Genomic DNA, 16,217 nt, shown 5'->3' on the forward strand with positions numbered 1-16,217 from the left:
TACTGATAGTTGCACAAGCATCATTCCACCACCTGCTGTGCGTGCTTTGTACAGAAGCTCTTGTTCTGTTGTCATGTTGCTGCTTAAACCATGAAAAGTCAAATCCTATCGTAAAGTCCAAAGTGAATGAGCAAAAGCATTGCAGAAACTGCTGTGGGAGGAAGGAAACCCTTATATACAGCACAATTCTTAACTCTCCCACTTGACAGAGCTATGTGTCCTGAGGAGAAATAGCAGCAGCTATCAATAAAGAAAAACAAACATTTTAAAGTCTTTATATTTTTTATATGTATAGAAATTCTTTTTTGTTTAGGTTTGGTTTTGGATTTGTTTTTTTTTTTTTACATTTTCTCAGGAGCATTCAAAGGTTTTTTCTTAAATTAAATATAATTTCAGTAGGTCCCTTTTCTAGGAAACTGAAGCATTTTCATATAAAATATTAGCAATTTTATTATCAGCAGTTTTTGCAAATGATTATAGCAAGGCTGAGATTCAGTCTCACAGAAGACAGGCTATTATTCTAAAATCTGTCACTATTTACACTCAACTACAGAAAGAAATCTATGAATATGCAAAGCATATCTACAATTAGAATTATGATCAAATGCATCTTAGTTTCCAACATTCTTTTGTATTTGTTTTCAGTCTCAGGGGGGCCTCTTATTTTATTATTCTTAGCAGCATGTAATGACTCAAAATAAGCAATGTTCTTTAACACACAGAAACCCTTTGGATGCCCTGCAAGGTAATTTTATCAAGGACTAACGCCTTCAAATATCAAACAATCTATTTCTAGAAATGGACGGCTTTGGGTGTCTCGATTTAACAAAGCTGCAGTGATGGATGGAAAATTATATGTGTGTTGTCTTTTATAAATTTTTTTCTACTGATGTATGAATATTTTTTTATATACAGTTTTATTTGTAGCTAACATTTTTAAACATTTTCTAATTTTCTCCATGTAGGTCTATCATTTAAAAATACATTTTTAGGCAAAGCCTAAAACTAAAGCCACATCACATGATATATTACATACAGAATATCACATACAAATGAAAACAAAAGAATTCATCTTGTCTAAAAAATTATTCCTTGTTACCATTTTCAAGACTATAGTAGTTTTTAAAAAAAGTATTGTCTAACAAAATGTAATCCTTTTAAAAGAAAATGCATCAAAGTCAACTAAAGAACTCTTTTTAGCTTACATCCTTATTCTTATCATATTCTTAACATTTGAGTCGCAGAACATTAATTCCATAAGTAGAAATAAAGAGGCATCCTATTCTAAAGATACATAGAATTTGCTGCTTAATACCCACTATCACCACAATAACACCCAGCTCCCGCTATGTTCCTGGTGACAGTCCCACTGGAGAAGCAGCTGCACATATTTGTTCTTTTTCTAGGGTTAAAGTCACACTCATCAGCTCACAAATACACATTTGCTGCCTGGCACATCTTTGAATGCATTTCCAGGCACTTATGGGAGTCTTTCCCCTTTCCCCACTCATCAAGTCCAACAGGAATTATAAAAACTTATTTTCATATTACTATTCTTTAATGGAAAGTTAGAAGTGGCCTGCTATTTTAGGGCAAGGCAGAAAGTTTCTTCCCTTAAGTACAACTTTTTGGAGAAAAATCAAACTAATAATGACAGCTAAACACATCCTCTGCTGGTCCATCAGTACTTCTCCTTTCCCAAGGGGACAACTTGGGAATTATTCCTCAAAAAATTCGGTCTGTCCCATTCCAGTAACACAAACTCCCTAAACAATCTATTCCAGTGCTTCACCATACTTACTATCATAAATTTTGTTTAATACAATCTGAATCTTTCTTATTGGATTTCTACTTTATTACTTTTTGTTTTAACAGATTGTTTTCCTGTTGTTTTTTGTTTTTTTTTAAACAGAATTCTTTTAGCTTTCAAGGATATACCCTCTCTCCTCTCAGAGATCTTTTCTGTAAACCATGCCATTTCACTTTTCACCTTTTCTTTGACAGTTATGTTTCATAGTCTTCTTGGCATTCTTATTGCTCTATTGTAGATGCTCCCCTTGTCTCCTGAAGAGCTGTGATCAAATTGAACACAACAGTGCAGCCAAAGCTACATGCCAACCAAACAAAGCAAGAATATTCCACAGCTTCCATACAATATTCCTGGTTTCCACTGCAGTATGGTGTTCAGCTATTCTGCAATACCATGTCCTTGTTGACTCATGCCAAGCTTGTTTTATACAACAAACCCTCAAGCCTATTCTAAATAAAAGCTATTTGAGCAATCGTTTTTTATCTTCTTGTTCTGCATTTGTACATTTGATCATTTCTCAAAGGTAGAGAGCTGTACCTGTTCTTACATTGCATATTATTTCTTCAGATCAATTCTCCAATAGGTCAAGATTTGAATTGTTCTCCTGTCCTCAACTGCGCTTGCAGTTCCACCCCCACCAAACCCAGTTCACTGGGTCTGCAAATTTAGTCAGCGTATTTCCTGTTCCATTTTTCAGATCATGAATGATGACATACCCTAGCAAAAGCCTATTCAATATATCTGTGAATTTCCAATCTGTTTCCCATTAATTTAGGAAAGTTTCCGTCCATCCAGGCTTCATCTCATGTGAAATACAGACATCATATTTTCCTTTCCCTTCTCTAGACTGCAGTCTTATATCTTTCTAACTGGTATTAATTTGCTTAGCTATCTGTCTGGAGTTTTACCATGCTAGTGAAGAACCGTAGAAATAAGTATTCCCAGTATTATCTGTCAGTCATCTTCTCTTTACTGAATATCTAATCAGTGCTTTCTTAGTAACCTCACTACAAACACAGAATGATTGCCTTATTTCATTTACGACCCTTCCTAACTATTTTGGGACCTCATCTTTCCAATTCTGTCCAAATACTCCTGTGCTCATTTATATTCAAGCTCAATAATCTGATTAAGTAATCATTTGATTTTAGCTTCCCTTCTGTTTGAGAGCACAGAACCAGCAGCTCTTCTAAATTTGCACACTTCCTTCCATAGAACCGAGGAGAAACTTGGGGTTTATGCATGGTATACATGTGACAACTCAAGGTCTTATTAATTACAGAAGCTATTAATGTTTGTATGATCGTTAGATTTTACTTTTATATTTCTTTAATATACCATTCGTGATACTTTCAAAATCTGTTCCATAGAAACGTCAACTCCAGAAGTGTCCAATGCACCTTCTGATAAAGTTTCACACCAAATGAGACTTTAGAAAATTAAATAGCGTTGTAATACATTGTATGTGGAAATAGAACTGACTGAATGTAAAGAAGCTGCACTCGTCCTGCTAATAACTAATAAAAGCAATCAAACATAGAATGTACTCTGTGAGGAACCTAAGAGAATAAAAATATAAAAATAGGAAAAGTATATTTCAACAGGATAATGAAAATCACATTATCATAGGCTGTCTACAATTCTAATGACCTCTGTGTGCATTTCAATTAATTTAAATGTTTAAAGCAGTACTCTGTGCACATTTTTAATCTAAGAATATTTAAGCTATTGATACTGGCTTATTAAGGGCTAGATGTGTAAACAGTTTAGCCTAATTGCCTGCTACTGTAAAATTTCATGGAGTCTTGTAACAAAGATTTAAAAAAATCAGGAGAATACATTCTCTCAGAAAAATTCCAGTTGCTTTTTCACTGTTTCGGTGATAAACTTCAGATCAAAGGGACCTTAGGTTTTAAATTACGTGTCAGCTTTTACAGGATATTACAATAACACAATATATGTCTGTCCTTGAAGTAAATGTTCTAGCTCAGCTATGACTCATATTTGCACCTACTTAAAAGTAAGCACAGGCATTTGTTAGATCACTATTTAGCTACAAGAAACAGAAAAGATTTTAAATCATTTTCATCACCATAGTTCACTCCTATGTCACATCACAGTTAATATAAACATTTATAATTTCGTTTCAAGGATACAATTTCATGACAATATATTTGCTTCTTATTGAACGTGATGCAATAAAAAAAAAACGTTCACTCTGAACTTTTATAAGTTTTAAATGTTCACTTGCATTTGCTGAAAGGAGATAAACAGTATTTGACAGTGAATTTTACCCAGATTTCTCACATTTTCTGGTTTCTTTTTCTCTGTTTTTTCATAAATGCACTGTTTGAATATGGGATTTTTATTTGCATTTATTTCTTCTACACATTCCTCCTGAACTCCACGGAAGCGAATTTAAATAAAGTGTAATCTTAATCTGAATAATGTGTAAGTCACTTTAAAAAATCCCAAATAAAACATTTAAATTGTTATTCCAATTATTGTAAATGAGAACAAGACTATTTATGGTACGCTCTTCAATAAAGGCATTGCCATGTTGAATCATTATTAGAACCCAAGTCACAATAAGAGATGACAGAATTTAAACGATCTTTTGATATAGGTTAAAGGATACGAGGCACCACACAGAAGTTTGATTCCAATTATCACAGAAAATGATCTAAGGAAAGCAAGGCACTCATTTATACCTAATTCTTTTGACTGGAACAAATACTCAGACAACTAAATTGTTCATAGAATCATAGAATGGTTAGAGTTGGAAGGGACCTTAAAGATCATCAAGTTCCAACCTCCCTGCCATGGGCAGGGACACCTCCCACCAGACCAGGTTGCTCAAAGCCCCACACAGCCTGGTCTTGAGTTGGCCCCATCCAAGCTGTTGAGCAAGAATGGACTATTTTATAAAACAAGCAAACAAACTTAGATTAGAACAATTTTAACATACCCCTTCGCCCTCTACACACTCATCATTCCCTCAGCCATTTATTTCTAACAGCCTAAGAAATAAGACAATTTACATGCAGTATCCAAGGAAGCACCTTTGGTTAGGAGAAAGGAAATATTTGGAAAGAACAAATGCAGGAAATTTGAAGCGAAAAAAAAAATGTATTGTTCCATTGTTGAAAAAGATGTTGGTCTCACACCTAAAGTTTTAGATTATTCCTTAGCCATAGTAAAAACTAGTGTATTCAAACATGCCCACATTTTCTGATGTCTTATTTTCTGGAGCTACTCCAGTTTTCTAATCCATTGATTAAATAAAGACATCAGGGCCGCTGGTAGGACTCATTTGGGAAACATAAGATCTGCAGAAACACAAATGCTTGCCAGAACCAGTCAACTAGCGGTGCTCATGAATTTCAAAGAACAAGGAAGAGCCAGACAGGCACACTACCTGCATTGAGTTTATACATTCTGGGGGTAAAACGTGACTCCACTGAAGTTCACTATAAAAATCCTGATGACTTCAGTAGAAACAGGAACAAAAAATAAGGTTTCATAAGCCAAGAAATACTTAACTGCAAACAAGTCAAAATAAAAAAAGAGATACCTGTAAAATTCTAACACAGAAATTTCTAACCACTGAATGAACAACAGGGAAAGTGGACAGACCAACTGGCAGGTACCCCAATAATAGGTCAGATACCAATAGGTGGGGAGACAGTACAGAGAATTATTTCCAATATGTGGTGAGAAGTGTTTTAGAAAGCAACAAAATAGATATATATTTATGTATATATATATATTATTCATTTGGAGGTTCAGGAGAATAAGAAGGGATGAAAACAGCCAGCGTCAGACAGGAATGCCCTTTCAAAACCAGAGAGAAACATACAAAAAAGTAAATCACCATGGACATATTCTTGCAGAGACAGGGAAACGAAATACTGAAGCTGATTCCATCTACATCAAGGCAAACTAAAGCTTTTTTTTCTTCTCAAAACACACAGTTTAAACCCTAATTGTGGTTCTCAAACAAAAATTGGCCAGTGTAAAAGTTTTAACAGCTTAAGAAGTTTTAAATATTAGAATGCTTACCTTTATTTGGAAAAATAAAAAGCACTGTTATATAGTCCCCAAATGCAACCTTAATAAGTAAACCAAGTACAATAAAGTAAAGAGAACAAGTTTCTTTCAACAATTAAAAACAAAATAAATCAATCAGGAATTCATTTTGATTTTGCACAACTTCCCAACTGAAATAGCAACACACCTTTTGGATGCTCTTTAGAAACTTCCATTGACTACTAAGAAATCACCAATCTTTTGCCCTTAGTCTCCCAGATGTTATACCTTTTAGACCCAGCTGAAACAGACAGGTTGAAATTCTTGAGAAGTTTGCAAACACTATGTCAGGATTTCTCCAGTTACAAGAGACGTAACAGAGGAACAAGCATTTATAAACAGTGTTCTTCCTCTGATTACATCAGACTCTCAAAAAGTAGCTTGCTAGCTTCAACTAATCAAAGTTCCTGTTACTCCCTGAAAAATTAGCTGTGATAGAAACTCACATTAAAAATAGAAATCTTCTTACTGACCTGTCCTATTTACTTTTACTAAGCATTTGTCACTTCACGACAGACTTCTTTCAGTCATGTTAGACAAGTCGTTTTCACCACAGCTTAGTAAAAATTTGAAGTATACTTTGGATTAGATACTGAGGTACTGCAAAGAATGCTGCATACCTTCGGATATCTCTTGCCTATCTTCTTTGCATCTTTGACTGGATCATATGAAGAGCTTTCAGCATCAAGGAGTCTTTGCTGCCTGGCTGCCTGAAGAGCTTTCTGAGTGGGACCTTCCAACCCTTTCTTCCTCTGACATTCGTGGCCTGCTATAAAAGAAAACCAACAGAAATATCATCCAAATGAATTTTTACTTACTCTTCTAGAAGGTATTTCTTATACATTATATATCTTATATATCTCTTATACTTGGTATTAGCTAGATATGTGAAATTCTAAAAGAAATAGCACTTGAAATAAAAAGATACTCAGGTTACTGTGCCATCCATATAAAATATTCCAAGACTACATATAACTCTGCTCCACAAATTATTTCAGTGTGACCTATTTCAGCTTACCTTACAGTACCCTAGATTTTGCCCCCAAAATGCAGCAATGATTTTGAATCTTGCAGTACAGGACAGAGTCACAGTAAAATGGATGCAATTCTTCATTTCCCTCAGGGCCACAAGAAACACCATCTCGCTGCATCCAGTATCTACCACCAATGCATTATTCAGATTTACAATCTGCCTTCGCTTCTCATAAAATGGTTTGGGTTGGAGGGGATCTTAAAAATCATCTAATTCCAACCCCCACAACTTCCCTGGATAACCTGTTCCAGTGTCTCACCACTTTCAAAGTGCTTCCCTGCACTTTCTCCCAACCTGCCTTTCAAACAATGAATTACTTATAAATAAACAACTCAGCAAAGAAATCCTAAACCAGTAGCATAGCTGGAAATCATCAGAATAGGCAGAAAGGAATACGAAGAACAGTATAACACAGGTGGACTGTCGCACAATGCATCTGCCATGACCTGGCAGAAAGTATACTGACAGTCTTTGTACTGGCAGCTCACACATATCTGAATACAGCCCCTTGTGATCCCTGTATGCAATGCTCTCTACTATGTACATCAGTCTATAGGAAAAAAAAAAAAAAAAGGAATGCAAATTCCAACATGATTTGGGCACTTAAATCCCTGCAGTTCTTCGAAAAAAGTCTCCAATTGAAAATAACAATCATATTATACAGCTAAAAAACAGACTGAAATAAATATACTTTTTTCTATGCATTCTAAATGTTTGCTCCTGTAAAATACTTTTATTAAAACCTTGACACCAAAATGCAATTGAAAAGGGAAAAAACCCACCCTCTCCACTCCTTGAGTCAAAACCATTGCATCAAGTAAAAACAAAACCTTCCTGTACACCCGACCTGACTAAAACTGTAACTGACAAAAAGAACTGTGTGTGATGTAACTGTGCCTGGTGTAACAAAATGTCTGTGTTCTCACTGCTTTAAAAGTTAAAGCCACTGTCACAGCTATCCTGAATAGTAACTTTCTCTGAGGAATGGTATACAGCAAAATTGGTTTATATGTCAAACACTTTCTACTCGCTCAGTAACTGCTACCCAGTAGCCTGTTGCTCACAGAGTATTTGCTTTGTTGGTGCTTTTGAAATACACATACTTATAAACTAACAGTTATGACAACTGAAGGGCTTAAAAACTTAGTAACCATTAAAAAAAAAGAATGAACAAATTCTAGGGAACTCTGACAACTGAAGGGTTTAAAAACTCAGTAACCATTAAAAAAAAGAATGAACAAATTCTAGGGAACTTTTACGATTGCACGATGATGTCAACAGCTTGTATTTACAGATTTTTCCATTCTGATTGCATTGAGGATGGAATAGGGACAACAGGTTCAAGTAACTGGGGCATTTTAAATTTCTTTTTGTATGACCTTCTAATAGCAATTACATCAGATCAAGGAAAGGAAAAGCACAGTTAAGAGTCTTAGTAATGAGTTAATTCAACCATGAGTATAAGAAACTCATTGAGTTCAACTTTTGAATATAATTGGGTAATAAATAAGCAGCTGTTGTTTTTAGAAAATACACAAAATGTACTGAGCAAGTAATGGTTTTATAACATGTTTTTAGAACCAGCTGTTATAGCAGCATTCACTTCAGTTTATAAGCAAGCCACGATCAACACTGCTTAATTCCTTCAGGCAAAGTGGTCTTTTTTCAGGGCACCACTTAACACTGTGTCTTGATCTGTAAGTAAGGGTGCAAGCACTCTGTAAATATTCACCAATAACCTAAATAAAAAAAATCAGTTGTTTCTCTCTGATAATTACACCCCTGTATGTATGACCTTGCTACCACATCAGGGAGGACCAGTTTTAAAACAAACCAAAAAAAACCAACCCAGTTTTAAATGCAAATCCTACACAAAACATTGAATCCTTTTTAAAGATGATCTGAACTCAAAGTACAACTTCTTTTATTTCAGAGCTGCCTTCTGAGAGAGCATAGCAGGGACAGAGAAACAGTCTACAAGAGGACCGAGTCCTAACTCTGTTAATTAGTTCCTCTCCAACTATTAAATGTCTTTCATACCAACTTTAAACAAGCAAAGTAAATTCTGTTAACTAGTTCCTCTCCAACTATTAAATGTCTTTCATACCAACTTTAAACAAGCAAAGTAAATAAATAGCAAATAAAAACTTAGACATCTAATAATTAAGACACCCGAAGAAAAAACTTTCTCTTACAGGATTTGTGTACAAAACACTATTTGCAAAGCTAAACAGCAGCCTGGATGTCCGAGTCCTAACTCTGTTAATTAGTTCCTCTCCAACTATTAAATGTCTTTCATACCAACTTTAAACAAGCAAAGTAAATAAATAGCAAATAAAAACTTAGACATCTAATAATTAAGACACCCGAAGAAAACTTTCTCTTACAGGATTTGTGTACAAAACACTATTTGCAAAGCTAAACAGCAGCCTGGAAGTGGAATAGCAAAAAAACCCTAATAAATAAATTACATGCTATCTTTTCCATTTTTTGAAATGTATCAGGCTGAAAGCTGCTACATCAAAGGCCTAAGTAATAGAATAGTTGTCCCAAAATTAACATTAACTATTATTTTTTTTCCTACCTAGCCACCACACACAAATTTAAAATGTTAACTCATTGTGAGGACTATGACGCTTCCCTTTATTCTTCACGATGCACTATGAGATACCCTCAGAAAAAAAAAAAAAGAAAAAAACCCCCTCAAACCAAAGCCAAAAGGAAAACAAAACCCATAATGAATTGGATGTGCAGGACCTCATTGCCACTATAGAACCTCAAACACTTGAGCAAGCCCAACACTAATTAAAAGCCACTCTCAGTGCCCTCCAGCCAAAGCCAGCATTCCAGGTATTCTGTGGTCAAGTCAGGTTGTGGGACAGAAGCAGCACCAGCAGCAGTGATGGGCCATCTCCTGCTGCTGGGAACCTTCATGCACTGCACTGTAGGCACCTTAACTTGGCAAATGATAACTTGCCAATCAGAATGTTCAATATCTTTGAATTACAATGTACCAATGTACTAGTGGATAAGAGTCAGTCCTAAAGAGACGGCAACTGAAAAAATGCAGCTGTAGCCCTCCTTACAGGAGAGATTTGCAAGTCCAACAACACTGGTTCCTTCCAAACTAAGAACTTAATATTAAAAAGAAATGCAGCAAACGTTTTTCAGGTATGCACACACTGCTTGCTTTTCAATGTTGCATTTGTATGGGCACAGGAATAAGAATTCAAGAGGCAACAGAACGTGACCATCTTTCACGAGGCAGCAGAAAGTATCTGAATGAGAGTATCACCCACTAAGACATGAATATGACCTACAAAGGGCAATAAAAATTATGTAGGATTAGAGGGCAAAGCATTGGAAAGAAATGAACTGAAATAGCACTTAATTTATGATACACAGGGTATGAAGCAAATTAAGGCTTGTACAAGCATGTGGGTGGCTGATGAGCTTAATAATTTGTGCTAGAGACTAAGTGATTTTTTAAAAAAAATTATTATTATTTATTTATAAGTGCTCCCCTGCTTGTCAATTGTTTGGTATTATAAATTGCTCTCAAGACTTTTTGAGAATAAACAAGTACCATGAACAGCCAGAGAGCGTTTTTTAGAATCACTCAAACAACAAATGAAACTATGTGAAATACAAAGAGACATATGGGGCATCTATACAGTAAAACACTGGCATGGAGGAAGAATCCACACACTATCTCCCCCAAGCTGGAGTATAATGAAGAGTTGAATGCTATATGCCCTAAACTAACATAAAATAAAACCCCTGTTCTCTACATCCCTATCTGAAGTGGGATGAAATGAGTGCTATGCTCTTTAGTGAGGCAGAGGTTTAATACTTTCACTTGTAACAAGGTTTAAAGACTACAGCAGAGCAGATCATTGAATCACAGAATGGTTTGAGCTGGAAGGGACCTTAAAGATCATCCAGTTCCAACTCCCCTGCCCTGGGCAGGGACACCTCCCACCAGACCAGGTTGCTCCAAGCCCCATCCAGCCTGGCCTTGAACCCCTCCAGGGATGGGGCAGCCACAGCTTCCCTGGGCAACCTGTTCCAGTGCCTTACCACCCTCACAGAAAATAATTTCTTCAGGGAGCTGAAACATGCCTTGCTGAGGAGTGGGATACTAATTCATACCAAAAAAAGGGCATCAGAATCCAAAACCAGAAAGACACTGTGAACACTGAAGAGGATGCTGCCAGTACTTCAGTATGCCGCCATATTAACATCCTTCAACACCCCCAACTCCTTCTCCTCAGGGCTGCTCTCAATCCCTTCTCCAATCAGCCTATATTTGTGCTTAGGATTCCCCCGACCCACATGCAGGACCTTGCTTTTGGCCTGGCTGAACTTCATGAGGTTTGCATGGCCCCACCTCTCAAGCCTGTCCAGGGCCCTCTAGATGGCATCCCTTCCCTCCAGCGTGTCAAATGCACCACACAGCTTGGAGTCATCAGAAAAGTTGCTGAAGGTGCACTCAACCCCACTGTCCGTGTCTCCAAAAACGATGTTAAACAGTATCAGTCCCAACACCAAACCCTGAGAAATGCCACTCGTCACTGGTCTCCACTTGCTTTAATGTCCAAGTGGAGATCACCGACAAGTGGCCATTCCTCAGGGGTCTGCAAAGTCCTTCTACAATTACTCACATATTCCATATTGCCACGAGCAGTCTTGCTGTCCTTAGTGGATACATCTTAGAAAAAATATTCAAATGATAAAATTGCTGCTCTGTCACCATGACAGCTGATAAAATGTTTATAGTGTAAGTATTTTTGATTTAGTCTTACACCAGAGTTTGAAATGCATCACATCAACAAAAAACCCATAACCAGTCTGAGCTGGGTGATGGGAATAGTTTACCTTTTGTTGCAGGAATCCGAACAGCACGTCCAGACTCTAAATTTTGTAATGTGTCTTGCAAACCTGTAACCTAATTTTAAAAAGAGGAGAGAACAGCAAGGGACAATATGAAAACATTGCTTTTGAACTGTCTGTTCACAACACACAGCATTTACATCTGCCTATTTATGTAATAAATTCCATCTATAATATTTTACTTTTCTGATTATTGCCTCTAAATTATAAAAATTATGCCTAATTTGAGATTTTTGAAAGGCCCAGTGAAACAATGCAATAAAGTACAAGCCATACAGAGTATCTCAAACTATTTTTACAGCTCCCTTAAAACAATGCAGACATAATCAGTCTGCATTGTTTTAAGAATACTAGGGATCATCAACTTTTAACCACTGCTATCACTTCACTGATATTAACTTAATGGCACAATATGACATATAGATTTGTCATAAGAAAATGCCACAAAATATGGTGTTACGTGTTACAAAAAAAGCCATCACTCCAGAACACATAAAGTTCATAACCAGATAGGTCTTCTGCATGTTCCTGAAATTTCATAGCATCGGAACTGTTCCATGCTTTTTACTCCTGATTGAGCATAATTGTATATAGACGTTAACCTTTCTTTTTCTTCAGGACATTTTCTTTTTACTTATTGAAAATTAAAACATATAATCCTCAGATTATTAAAATTCAGCTCTCAGGTGACCTGAGAAAAATGGGAGGCAGAGGAATGGAGAAAACAAGAAATGAGGATTATTAGAAGACAGTGCAAGCATGGTAAATTCCTTTCATGTTACCCACATCTAATTGATGCTACTGCTGAAATGCAATGCATTTTGGGAGCCCCTGTCTCTCTTGTTTTTTTTTCCCCTTCCTCCTCTGTTTTGAACAAACAAATTGGTAAAACACATGCAAGATAATACTCTGTTCTTCATCCATCCTATCTGTGCTTATAGTAGTTCCTACTAAAAGGAAGAATATGATGTATACCAATTTATACATCAGATAAGATTATAGGAATAAAATACTACTCTATTATTCCAGTCACAAGGCAGAAAAACTGTGTCTGATAATGTATTTTTTCCTATACTAGTAGGTCATTTCTGGATATATTTAGGAAAAATAAAATAGTAAATAATAATAAACAGAGTTAAGAGATTTCTAAAGACATAGAAGGAAGCATATTAATCTGTGGGAATACCACACCTTCCCTGAAGTTCTTGAGACTGAAAGCATAACAGGGTCTGCACTGAGCAAATACAGGCTGAGAACTATTACTTAGTGGCATGAAGGTTCATATACTTTCAATATTAACATTTCATCAAATAACACAAAATTCACTAAAACATTCTGCTTCAAACTATTACATAAGTGAGTTGCTTTAACAGAAATATCCTATGTATTTACCAAAGTAAACACCAAAAGCATTCCTTATAGCTTTGCAAGTGATGTTCACCATAGTTTTACCTGCCCAACTGCTTTGTCTCTCTCCAAACTAGTTAACATCTTCTGTCTCAGTGTAGTCTGGTATTTTTCAGTCAACTGCTTCAGCACTGGTTCATACGATGCATAATGTGCTTTCAGCCTGTGAAAAAGAACAGGACAAATGATTCCTCAAAGATGAGTTTAATGAGAGATTTATGTCTCTGTAACTTCTTTCCTCCCAGAGTAAAAAAGTGCCAAAAGGTCAACATAAAGGAGGCAACTGGAATACTGCAAGAAAAACCATAAAAACAAGAAGTCGGATCAATAAGAGGTTTCATAGTTTTTTTTAGTCATATCTTTTAAAACAATCCATCCAGTTTTGACCTGTTCTTAATCCTTGATACATGTATTGCACATTATTTTTTGTTAATTTCTGTTTTCTTGCAGATGGACGACATTTCATTGGAAAAAAAGAGAATTACAGCTATTATCTACCTACCAGCTAACATCCTAATCTAGACAAAACAGTCATAATACGATTACTATTTCTTTCTTCACTGCACATTACATTTAGAATACTTAACCACTTTGATTCTTCATAACAACTGAAAGTTAGATATATAATCTCTTAAGAGAAACAAGGGACTCTAAGCTCCAAAAAATGCTGCCTTTTTCAAAAAGCTGACACACAGAGGATAAGTCAGTGAATAGTGCTCACTTTCTGTGACTTGTTTAGATGTAAGCTGCTCCCCTATGTTTTTTTTTTTTAAAGAAGTGCTGGCATGAACGTGTGCAAAGAAAAGATTGTAATTTCAACTCTTTCACCTGGCCCAGTGATCTTCAGATGGAAAACACAAAAGTTCTGCTTATGGAGGGAAAGCAGCACAACAGTTAATAGCATTAAATTACGGAATTAAATATTATAAAATAAACTATTACAACTCAGTACCAATGAACTAGTTGTTCCTTGCAACTAGTTGCTTACTTACAACCTAGCAAATTTCATATAGGAAGTTCAAGATGTAAAAGGACAGAAAATACCAGCTATGGGAATCACAAATTGCAAAGGTTCCCCACCCAGTGTGACACCAGCTACCCTTAAAATGGATAGAGGATCTAAATCCAGAAATCACTACATACTTATGGAAAAAGATTTGGATAAAAGAAAATCTCATTTTTATTTTCAACTATCAAATATACTATGGTTTATTAATGCCACATCACACCATGGAAAATATTTAATAAAAAAAATAATTAGAAATTGTTTAAAACACATGGCAGAATGGTCAGGTGGAACTTCCATTTAAGAGGACACTAACTAAATGCAACTAGCTTTACTTCAGCACTTTAAATTCCACAATGTTACCTCATTACCAGGCAACAATCGAAGACATTACCTTTAATGTTACATATACAGTAATTAAAACAATTTTTTACCTTTTAATGTCACAAATAAGCCTGTTTTTCTCCTGGATCACTCGCTTATGATGCATTCGATGGAAATTACGTTCTTTCTGCATTTTTAGGAAAGCCTCTTTTGCTTTGCTATATGGTAACAGAGAACGTAAGAGAGAAGTATTAGTCTCCTCCCAATTACTTGCCCATCAGAGTATGTTGAATACACATAGAATTAATTTTCAGATATGCACATGCCTCCTCTATGCAAGTAGGAAACTTTTGGTAGTATGCCCTGTGGTGGAGAACGTGTACTTTTGAGGTCTTTTTGCTGCCAGCTGGTGTACAAAACCACGGGTACTCTTCAACATTACACTTCCTTTCAGAAGGGAAAGCAATCCATTTCAAAATTAACCACAAACATACTGATAACCTGTTATCCTCTTTAAGCACAGTCTATACATAGCCATAGGACACCCTGACATATTCTGAGCCAAAAACATAAAAGAGATACTCTGTATATATTCCATATATTTTTCTCCTTGCCTGTACCAACACCGGTTTGGCAGGAAAGATTAACAGATGAACTGTTTAATTGAAAAGGAAGCTTGAAATTGCCTTGCACAGAAATTGGGTATTTGCTCCTTGCATAAATGCATAAATAAAGCTCATTTTCCTCTTCAACAGGAGTTGAAGAACTAGGAAAACCTCTATGACAGTGGAGTATACCAAAATCACAGGTCCAGAAAGAAGACACATAACTGCCAGCACATTATATTTAATTGTACAAATAATTTATATTTACTATATATGCATTTGCTATATTTATTACCTATGCAATCTACTATTTTTATATGTGTACATTTATATGTGAATTGCTGCTTGTAGTGGGGACAGTTAGAAAGACCTGAAGAAGAGCACAGTGAATTAATGCCACTATGTATCAGTCAAAGCTGAGAAAAAGACGGCAGGGAAATGAAAATAGACAAGACTGCCCCTGCAGTAATTCTGTGAAAAGCTCAAAGGAGCTGTGGACACACACATAGTTTTGTGTATGCATGTGCATCAGAAATTGTGAAACAGAGTTAATTTAGGATATGGGTATTGGGATAAAAAGTACAGATTATAATTCTGCTCAAAATCCTACGAACAGCAAAAGATCTGAGAGGTAAATGAATCCGTGGTCTCGGGATAGTTCTGTGAAACAACTCCATTATGACACCGTTCACAAATCTGACTTGCCTTAAGATCTTGAATACAAAACCTGCCCCTTCAGAACTAAGCAGAAGGCTCATTCAAAGAGTAAAAGACGTTGCTACAACCATAGCGAAGCCAATATCCATTTCTTTTAGCTAAGACGTATGTCAAAGGCCACAGGCCTTTCCATTTAAACTTTTCTCAAGCAAGCAGCTTGATAAAAATAGCTGAGGGCAGCAAGGTTCAATAAAACCAAGAAGGGATTTTTTGGGAGTGAGTTACATGCCCTGCTCCCACTGAATTTAGGTGGGACTTTATTCCCCAACTGCAAGTTGCTGCCCTAAAACTTTAACTGTAGCCCTAAAACTTGAACTGAAATAAAGACAGTTT

General features: G+C 36.0%; 1 protein-coding gene across 1 annotated transcript in view; it reads right to left on the minus strand.

The window, feature by feature from the left end:
* SPAG16 (sperm associated antigen 16) overlaps nucleotides 1–16,217 on the minus strand; it is a 390,713-nt gene that overhangs the window by 354,603 nt on the left and 19,893 nt on the right. The window contains 4 exon segments of the mRNA XM_014951951.1: nucleotides 6,520–6,668; nucleotides 11,811–11,880; nucleotides 13,278–13,395; nucleotides 14,673–14,780. Coding sequence (XP_014807437.1) covers nucleotides 6,520–6,668; nucleotides 11,811–11,880; nucleotides 13,278–13,395; nucleotides 14,673–14,780 — 445 coding nt within the window.

The sequence above is a fragment of the Calidris pugnax genome, unplaced genomic scaffold (assembly GCF_001431845.1).
Source record: "Calidris pugnax isolate Ruff unplaced genomic scaffold, ASM143184v1 scaffold179, whole genome shotgun sequence".
In the NCBI taxonomy this organism is placed as follows: Eukaryota; Metazoa; Chordata; class Aves; order Charadriiformes; family Scolopacidae; genus Calidris; species Calidris pugnax.